We start from the raw sequence: 10,799 nt of genomic DNA on the forward strand, positions 1-10,799 counted from the left end.
GACGGGAGGAAGCAGCCTGAGCCTGGTGAGGGGTTTCTGTGACCATCCTTTGAACTGAGAAAGTTTTATCACAACTTTAGGGAGAATTGGAAAATAGAGGGAAAGTGGAGGAAACACCCACAGTTGCACCACCTGAACATAATTTTCCACGTGTGTTCATTCCCTTCAGGTATGTTATATATTTAGTTTCATTCATTCATTCAACAAGTGTGAATAAACACCTTCCGTACCAGGCACTGTCTAGTGAACAGAACAAACCCAAAAGTTCTGCCTTCATGGAGTATAAATTCTAGCAGATAACTGTGTATACGTTTTTAATTTGTAAGCAGTCAGTGATGGTACTTTTCAATTCCTGATTCACACTACATGTTTTCCATGTTACTGCAGACTTGTCATAACGATAATTTTTAATCTATGGATTGTTTCTTCAGTTAGGGATGATTTCCTTAAGCGCTCTCATCTGATTGTTTCTAGTTTGTGGATCCTATGCATAATCTTTTTTTTTTTTTAAGAAGATGTTGGGGGTAGGAGTTTATTAATTAATTATTTTTGCTGTGTTGCGTCTTTCGTTTCTGTGCGAGGGCTTTCTCTAGTTGTGGCAAGCGGGGGCCACTCTTCATCGCGGTACGCAGGCCTCTCACTGTCGCGGCCTCTCGTTGCGGAGCACAGGCTCCAGACGCACAGGCTCAGTAGTTGCGGCTCACAGGCCCAGTTGCTCCACTGTATGTGGGATCTTCCCAGACCAGGGCTCGAACCCATGTCCCCTGCATTGGCAGGCGGATTCTCAACCCACTGCGCCACCAGGGAAGGGAAGCCCCCTATGCATAATCTTTAACACACCATTTTAGGTCTTTTCCTGGAAGTGAGATTCCTAAGCCACACCACCTTGTTTTTACAAATATAAGAAGGTGAATAATAATAAAATTTGAGGAAGACAGTATCTGCCTCTGGAGATGGACTTGTCATGTTAACAGGAGGAATAGAACTTCCACCTGCCTCAGTTCAAAATGGTCCCAGGAAAAGGTGGTGACAGTTTAAGTGGGATTTTATTCATTCTTTGACAGGTATTTACTGAGTGCCTGTTGTGTGCTTAACAATGTTCTAGATGCTAGGCATATGAGGGTGAACAGACAGATAAAGTCTCTGCCAAAATGGAGCTTTGTGTAACTGAGGGGATTTAAATTCTATGTAGAAAAGAAAAACCTGGTCATTAAATTCTCATTGGAAAGAAACTTAAAAATACTTTTCCTTAAGAGTCAAAACACATTTACAGCTCTCGTGAATACTTACCCCATAGTAATGAGATGGTCCTAGCCTTACAGATCTTGAATTTAAATGGTTTGTTTGTGTTTTTGAACAAAGTCAGTTAAGAGAAATGTACAAATAAAAGTTTTTGTAAGTGCCTAGTTGGTAGTGTAACCTTAGGCCCAACCAGAGAAGCTGATCCTGAAAAATGATTAGGAAAAAAAAATTGTTTCATTTACACTCTTGCCCTGAGTTTATCTCTTTTTAAAAACAGCTCTCTTGAGGCATAATTGACATACAGTAAACTGCACATATTTAAATTATATAGTTTTATAAGTTTGACATATGTACACACCCATGAAACCATCAGCACAATTAAGATAGTGAATATATCCAGTGCACTAGCTAGAGTAATCTTAGTTTATAAAGTAAAAGTGACTGCTGATTACAGTTGGGATTTTTCACATAATTTTTTTTTTTGCAACGCAAGTCAATCTTTATTGAAAATTGCAGTGTTAATACATAACAATTCTTGTTACAATAAACGTGCTTTTAAGAATTTTAAGTCTGAGCTTATCTACTCATCAGATTGCATAAAAAATTAAAATAGTATGCATTTACACATAATGTAATTGGCTCAGGATGGATGTTCCTTTGTATTGATTGACACCTGAAGTTCAGTGCAGAGGTGAGGGGTGCCTTAAACACTGGAAGACAATGCTGGCTTAAGTTTTTTAAAAGTACTATGAGAATGGTCTAAAAAAAAAAAAAGCAGTATTCAAAAATCATTAAAAAAAAAAAAAAAAAGGAACGATTTCCTAGTCAGTAACAGTGGCTCCCTGGGGTCTCTCTTGAGTGGCCATCACAGTAACCCCACCAGGAACACATGAGAGCTGGCCTCAGGTCCAGCCCAATTATTCTACTGACCACTGGTCTCCACGAGGACCTACAGGAGACTCCAATAGGGCTCAGGAGACCAAGATAAGACACTTGTCATCTCCAACACACCAATCCTGGGAGCACAGCATCCCCTGAAGCTCGCTGCAGGCTCCCTGCACAGAGGTGCCAGCCTCTCCTTGGTCTCCCTGTCCCAAGTGACTTGACATTGGTCCTGGGGATCCAAATAAGATTACTCCAGAGGTTTTCTGTTCTTCAAGTGAATAGGGTGGGGAAAGAGGCAAATCCTCTGAAACATGTAAGATCAACTCTGCAACTTTCTATCTGAAAAGATCAGACCCTCCTCTGCACTGTGTCCTCTGCAGGCTCCTTTCAGAAAGCTCAGGTTGAGCAATAAACAGCTCAGGAGAAATAAAACACACCAACATTTGAAACGTACTAGAGAGGAGAGTCACACAGTCCACCCTTCCCCTATGCCAGCCACTCCTCTCTAGAGACACACCCCGTCCTTAGAAAGCACCAAGAGAAGAACCAGAAGCTGTACCCCACCTCAAGCCCCACACCCTTAAGCCTGCCCTTGCATGGCCAGAGGATGTCAGACAGGCGTCCTGTCCCATCTGGGCAATGCCCAGGCTGGCAAGAACTGGGGTGTCCAGCTGTTAGCTGCCAGATAGGGAGAAGGTGGCCCAACTGATCGGAGTAATACTCTTTCCAAATGTTTACAAAGGACAGGTGAAGAAGTCTGAGTTTCCATCTTAAAAAGAAGGCCCCAATACTGATGCATCTGGTTCCTGCCATCCTTTCACCACCTGCTGGCAGGACAACACTACCAGAGATTAGTATATCCCAAGCCCCAAGAATCTACTTCCTCTTGTTTGAAGTGCCGATGCCAGCAGATGGAGTGAGGCACTGCATGCCCAGCTTGGGAAGGGCAGGGCGAGTACCGAGTACCAACCAGGTGTCCAGCCCATGGCCCAGGACCACTCTCAGCTCCTGTAAATACTACATTTGCATAGCACTCAAGAAACAGAGTCATATAATACAACTGGTAGGCCTAATAACTAAACCAACAAGAATGTTGAGAGAAGATCAAACACGAGAGACAAAAGATTCTGGAAGCGCTTCTGTGCTTGTCACCACCAATGGCCCTGGCCCTAATGCTGGCCTCAGTTCTCAGAGGCAGCAAGCTGATGGGACCATCACTCATCGTGAAACGTTCAGTTACCTGGCCCAGATCCAAACAGGGTTTCCCTAAGCAGAGAAAGATACCTTCTAAACCTTAGGGGAAGGCTGTAGAAAAAAAATTTTTTTAAATGTCCATGATGATATCTATGTTTATAGGAATTAGTTCCTTTATTTGCCTGTCTCAGCTTCTAAAATAACTGTAATTTAGCTGAAAGACTCTCAAATTAGGAATGTTACATATAAAAAATGCAAAATTTCTCTGAATGTTGTACTGTTGTGCTGAGGATATCAAATTATGCAACTTTGTAACAGAAGCTATATTCCTTAATTTTACTGGAACTAAATGCTGCTAAAATTACAACATATGATAGTTTTGTTACTATTCATTATATCCAGATTCTTACCTGCTAGACAAGATCTACCTTTCACATTTGATAGCTGATGCCCTGATAGTTTCACAATTGAAAAGATTTCCACACAGATGTATTCCATAATGGAAAAATATTTGATGAAGTCTCCCAACTCAACTTCACAAAAGGGAAACAAGATTTTTTTAGAAATTACAGGGGGGAAAGTGTTTATAAAGCTGATATAAATGGGGAGAAAACGCAACCCACTCTTTTCTTTCTCTTGAAAACACCGTTTAATTCAGTGCTCGTGAAAACATTCACCCTGTGTGTGCCAAGTCTCAGGCAAGCTGGAAGAAACAGCCTATATAATTTCTCATAACTTCCTCCTGAATTCAAATGACTCCAGCCCTTACAGGTAGTCGCATGTGTGTATCTGTGTATGTGCACTCTGTTTGGGACTTTTAAAAAACATATACTAAAATCATATTTTTTCCTAACTTATTACACTAAATTGGGGAAACCAGCTTCTCTGTTACTGGATCAGTTCAGGCCCTGGAGAACATATCAATATTACAAACCGCCCACTACACAGATGGAATTACCAACAAAGAGTTGAAGAAGTGGACACTGTGCCTGGGGTAAATGACTGCCACACACACACACACACACACACACACGCACACACACACACACACGAATACACACATACAAAGGTAGGTTAAGTGCTCTTGAAGCAATTTAAAATACTTATTAGTAAACACACTATGTTATAGACATTAGAAATAAATCTTCTATTTACAATGATCCATGCAAAAATATTCCCAAATTTCTTATAAAATAAAAGGTGAAAAAGAAAATTATGAAGAGTACTCACTATAAAAAATAAGGTTACCAAAGTCTCAGGGGTCAGGTATCCTACTCACCATCCGGGGCTGAATGCCACCGCAGTGCTGGAGCCCTGACCAGCTGCTGGAGCCGTAAGGAGAGTAAGGTGCCCTCCCCACCTGAGGCCCACAGCGCTTGAAACGATGATGGGGTGGAGCAGGGGCACCCCTGCCCCTGACAGACCGCTGAAAGGGAACAGCCCTCACCCCCCACCCCTTCTGACTTCATCTGAGGACAGACCCACACACACACCCATCGATACAAGTTGGGCACATTTAGGCAAAAAATCCTCTCGGTTTCTTATGTACAATATTCAGATTTTAAACACAAAATCCTTTCTGTAATAAGTTCTGGCAGGCAAACACGTTCTGATGCTGCCTGGCCCTTTGCTGTCCACACGTGCTTTGTGCTGAGTGTCCTCAGCCGCAAGAAGATATGGCCAAAGGGGCTCACCGACAACAGGCTCCAGCCCTTCCCTCACACCTCCCCACAGCCATGTCCACGAGCGCCCTCCAGATGGTCTCAGAGGACAAGTCCCCCTCAAGTGCACGGGCCGAAACACAGCCACAGCCCTGCTTCTCTACAAGGAACAATCAATATCCAATAAAGTTTTGTTCCCTTTTAAAAGTTCTTAAATATACAACTTTCTTCATAACACACAGCTGAGTGAAGCCTTTGCCCTTCTTTGTGAGAGGGAGAACAACAATGCCTACGTATGTTTTCAGGTGACTCAAACATTTCCCCCGAGGGGCTGGGGGAAAGGAATGATTTTTCTAAGCTAAATAAAGGAGAGGCCACTACCTCCTCCAAGTGTGGCTGGTTCTCTTTCACATATCTTCCATCCCAGGAAAATAATTTCGCTCTACATAGGACTTTGCCATTAAACATATAGAAAGCATCATCTCTATCTGTAAGAGATTTGTAATGAAAATTTAGATAGCAGAGAAAATTGCTTTGCTGATAGGTAAACCACCTTTTGTCCCTAACTGGATTCAAGGTAATCCCTAAGGACGTCCACATCACACTGACCCCACGAGCCTAAATGGAGAGAAAGCCATTAACCTGGCTGCACCCCAAGCAGCGGTGGCCTCCCCACACTCTCCCTGTCCCTGCAACTCTCTCCCAGTGCAGTCCGTGCAAAAGGAACAGATGGGTGGAAAGTAGAAGTCCATGTTTCCAATTGGCAACCCACGTCAACCCCAAAAGGCTGAAGAATCATCGAAGAGATTTCAGATGCTCTGTGAAGAAATTCACTTTAACACTTATAACTTTAAGACTGCATACATTACAAGAGTGCATTAATGATACAAGTTGTAAAATACTTTTCCATTCCTTTGGATTTTGCATATGATGGTTCTGCATCAGTCACTGCAGGTAGATGGAACAAGCTTTGTTTTTGTGGTGTTGTTTTTTTTCTTAAACATGCATTCAGCTAGATATGATTCAGAATAGATTAATGCTCCCTTTTTACCATTACAGTTAGCTAAAAAATTGCCTGGCAGCCCACCAAATAGGATTTGTTTTAAGACCAACCCACAGAGTCAGTTGGAGACTGAGGGCGCTGGGACCTGCTGGGCCGGCCGTAGTAGTGTTTAGCTAAGTGTTGAGAGCATTAAGAACAAAGTCCTGGTTGGAGGCCCAAGGCCTGCAGCACCAGCTGTGGAACCTCCACGACGTGACTGCACAGCTCCATCCTCAAACCTTTGCAGGGTGATCACCACTGAGGGGGCACATAGCTGTAGGTGGGTGTTCCTGGGGCCCGATAAGTGGGCACAGTGACGGGGTGGGGGGCGACAGGAGTTGGGGAGTGGGCGGGCAGTCAGCAGGGTACCTGCTGACATGGCTATAATGGTCCCCGCCACCGTGCCCATGGTGACCCCGTTGCCTCTAGGCAGAGGGATGGGAGCAGGGGACACCGTCGCTAGCATGCCGTTGGGCTGCACCACTGTGGTGTGGTGGATGACGTGAGGGGGTACTGCATACAGGGGCTGGGGGTAGTACGTGCCTTGCTGTGCGTGCGCGCTCTGCTGGGGGTAGGCACTTCGCAAGGGGTGTCCAGCGGTCTGGTAGGGGTTGGGGGAGGAGGAGTACGGTGGCACCGCCCCGCTGGTGGAGGAACAGGACACTTTGTAAGGTGTGCCAGGAGTGTAACCTGTTTGGAAGGTAGGATTCGATCCAGGGTACGTGTTGGGGGAATAGGCAGGAGATGCTGCGTAACGCATGGGGAAACCAGCTGGAAATCCAATTTCTTTGGCGTTTGCATAGGGAACCGCAGAAGAACCCGGGCTGTAAACAGGATTCATGATTTCAAGAACGCACCGCGGCGGCGGCCTGGGCCTCGGTGACCAGCGCTCGCCGGCCCGGGGCGGGCTCGGCGAGGGGCGCGCGCCGCGGAGGCCTGCTCCGATGCGCGGCTGAGCCGCGAGGCCCAGGTTGCCGCCGCCGCCTCCCCGGTCCGCGTTCCCCCTCGCCCAGCTCGGCCCGGCCCGCCTCTTCGCGGCCCGCGCTCCCTGCCGACGCTGCGCAGCCGCCCTTCACATAATCTTAATCACATTCAGTTGCATATTGTATGCTTGGCTGAGTGTAGTCAGTTATTGAGCAACTCTGGGAACTTAGCTTAAGAAAAAAACCACCAAGATTTTTAGTAAAGATGTTAAGACAACTCAACAAGGAAAGAATAGTTTTTTCAACAAATGGTGCTGGAACAACTGGATATCCACATGCAAATGATGAAGTTGGACCCCTACCTCTTACCATATATGAGAATTCACCCAAAATGGATCAAAGACCTAAATGCAAGAGTTAAAACCATGAGTCATATGAAGACATAGGTGTAAATCTTTGTGACCTTGAATTAGGCAGTGGTTTTTTAGATATGACACCTGAAGTTCAGGTGACAAAAGAAAAAAAGTAGATAAATTGGACTTCATCAAAATTTAAAACTTTTGTGCATCAAAAGCCACTATTGAGAAAAAGAAGACAACCCACAGAATGGGAAAAATCATATATCTGAGAAGGGTCTAGAATCTTAAAGGGTTCTTTAACTCTTATAACTCATCAGTAAAATGACAACCCAACTAAAAATGGGCAAAAGGTTTGAACAGACTTTTCTACAAAGCAGATACACGAAAGGTCAATAAGGATATGAAAAGATGTTCAATATCATTGGTTACTAGGGAAATGCAAATCAAAATCACAGTGAGATACCACTGCATCCCACTAGCATGGGTATAATCAAAACAATCGACCATCAAAAAGATGGCAAGGCTGGAGAAATAGGAATATTCATATACTGCTGGTGGGAAAGTAAAATGGTGCAGCTGCTTTAAGAAAACATTTTGGGGCTTCCCTGGTGGCACAGTGGTTAAGAATTCGCCTGCCAATGCAGGGGACACAGGTTCGAGCCCTGGTCCAGGAAGATCCCACATGACGTGGAGCAACTAAGCCCGTGCACCACAACTACTGAACCTGTGCTGTAGAGCCCGCAAGCCACAACTACTGAGCCCATGTGCCACAACTACTGAAGCCCTCGCTCCTAGAGCCTGTGCTCCACAGCAAGAGAAGCCACTGCAATAAGAAGGCTGTGCACCACAGCAAAGGGTAGCCCCCGCTCAATGCAATTAGAGGAAGTCCACCCGCAGCAACAAAGACCCAACACAGCCATAAATAAGTAAATAAATAAATAAATAATTTTAAAAAGATACGTTCATGTAAAAACTTGTACATGAATGTTCATAGTAACATTATTCACAAGCCCCAAAAAGTGGAAGTAGCGTACATGTCCATCTACTGATGAATGGATAAATAAAATGTGGTCTATCCATACAATGGAATATTTAGCCATAAAAAGGAATGAAACACTGACACATGCTACAATGTGTATGAACCTTGAAAACTATGTTAAGTGAAAGAAGCCAAGTACAAAAGGCTACATATTGTATGATTCTATTTTTATGAAATGCCCAGAATAGGCAAATCCACAGAGACAGAGAGTTGATCTGTGGTTGCTTAGGACTGGGGGAAAGAAATAATGGGGAGTGATCACTACCGAGTATGAGGTTCCCATCTGGGATCATGAAAATGGTCTGGAAAACAGATAATGGTGATAGTTGCAGAACGCTTGTGAATCTACTAAAAGTCACTGATTTGTACATTTTAAAAAGGTTGTAGGACTTCCCTGGTGGTCCAGTGGGTAAGACTCTGTGCTCCCAATTCAGGGGGCCTAGGTTTGAGTCCCTGGTTGGGGAACTAGATCCTGTATGCGTGCAGCAACTAAGAGTTCGCATGCCCAACTAAGAAGGCTGCATGCCGCAACGAAGATCCCGTGTGCCACAACTAAGACCCGGCGAGCCAAAATAAAAAAATAAATAAAATTATTTTAATAACACAAAATTAAATAAATAAAAAGGTGGCTTTTATGGTATGTGAATTATATCAAATTAAAAAAAGAGGGCTTCCCTGGTGGCACAGTGGTTGAGAGTCTGCCTACCGATGCAGGGGACACGGGTTCGTGCCCCGGTCTGGGAAGATCCCACATGCCGCGGAGCGGCTGCGCCTGTGAGTCATGGCTGCTGAGCCTGCGCGTCCGGAGCCTGTGCTCCACAACGGGAGAGGCCACAACAGTGAGAGGCCTGCGTACCGCAAAAAAAAAAAAAAAAAAAAAAAGAAAAAAAAGAAAGGAAGAAAAAGAAAGAAAGGAAGAAAGAAAGAAAGAAGCAGGGAGTAGACAATCAAGGGCCTCAGAAAAAAAGTACCTACCACATAATAATGAGGCCAAACCTCATGTTCTTTCTTCATAGGGGAGCACCTCAGACCCTCACCCAGAAATTATTTTTATTTTAGACAAAGTTCCAACAGTCTGGATTGTCCGTTTCCTTTGATGCATGTTAAGCCAGTTCATCACAACATTCTTCCTCTAAAAACTGCCCTTCCTCACAGAGGTGGCCCCAGCAGGCTTTTTTTTTTGCGGTACGCGGGTCTCCCGTTGCGGAGCACAGGCTCCGGACGTGCAGGCTCAGCAGCCATGGCTCACGGGCCCAGCCGCTCCACGGCATGTGGGATCTTCCCAGACCGGGGCACGAACCCGTGTCCCCTGCATCGGCAGGTGGACTCTCAACCACTGCGCCACCTGGGAAGCCCCAGCAGCCATTTTTATACTACATGACCTTATCAATCGGACCACAGGGAAACCTAACCCAAAAGGGCCAATCTGATTCTCTCCTCTGGCACTGGCACTGGGAGAGAGGCAGCTCTTTGTTCTCTGCAAGTGACCAGAACTGAGTTGATGTAACCTCAGGGTTTGTGGCAGAGTCATGTTTATGGAGAAGCCAAGAAGGGGAGTTTACAGAAGCAAAAGAAAGAAACCGGACAGGCAAAGGAAGCAGAGGTGAGCAATACTAAGAAAATGGCCTCTTTGGTTTCTGCTGAGTTTCTACTTCCTGGTTCTGCCTCCTTGGTTCACTTTTGCCCTTAAGGTACCCCCATAAGCTTATAATAAATGTTCATTTTTTTTTCTTAAGCTAGAAGGCTTTTGAAAGTTGGGATTGAAAAGGCTTTGGCTATAGCGCTAGGTTCCAACAGATGAAGAATGTACTGTCACTGGTAATGTGGGCGTTAAAACAAATGCTTGTATGAATGCAGCAAATTAGAGATGGGAGGCACTGCTTGAGGCCACCAATGCTAAGAGCAGCAATAAATAGATTAATAGTTCATAAAAAGAAATAAGTTCCTATAAAAAGCTCCAAAAGAACTGCAAAAAGCTCATCAGTCTGTTACCATTTAGTTGTGAGGCCAGCAGTGGCTGAACTCAGTACATATTAGGGCATCGTTTGGTTATAGCACGGTCATTACAATGGCCTCGAGATGCAAAAGGCCAGTCAGATGAAGCTGTATGCTTCAATGAAAAAGACGTTTAAATTAATGTTCACGCATTTATAGATGTAAGATTCACTTATCTGGCACGTAGACATTGTAAAATCTGTCATTGTATAACATAATGACAGATGCATGTGCTCCAAATGTATAATTATATATCTCCAGAAACAGCACATTCCCTAAATAAAGAACAAGTTGGTAGCAGAAGTGAGGAATAAATCACTTTATAATTTTCCTGTTGCTTTCCCCATGGAGTTCTTGAGGCTAAAGCCGGTGTGGAACATAGCCGTATGTTCCATATCTAGTAGGCCGTATGTTGACCATATCTGCTAGATCAGTGGGTCTCAACCTATCAGACTCAAA

At 44.5% G+C, this 10,799-nt stretch overlaps 1 protein-coding gene across 1 annotated transcript; it reads right to left on the minus strand.

Annotated features, from left to right (window-relative positions):
• Positions 1-6,026: 6,026 nt before the first annotated feature.
• Positions 6,027-6,934, minus strand: FAM168B (family with sequence similarity 168 member B). Its single transcript, XM_060119284.1, is given in 2 exon segments — positions 6,027-6,375; positions 6,377-6,934. Coding segments are annotated over 2 exon segments (588 nt in total). The 5' UTR covers positions 6,866-6,934; the 3' UTR covers positions 6,027-6,276.
• Positions 6,935-10,799: the final 3,865 nt, after the last annotated feature.

The sequence above is a fragment of the Mesoplodon densirostris genome, chromosome 15, assembly GCF_025265405.1.
Source record: "Mesoplodon densirostris isolate mMesDen1 chromosome 15, mMesDen1 primary haplotype, whole genome shotgun sequence".
Lineage (NCBI taxonomy): Eukaryota > Metazoa > Chordata > Mammalia > Artiodactyla > Ziphiidae > Mesoplodon > Mesoplodon densirostris.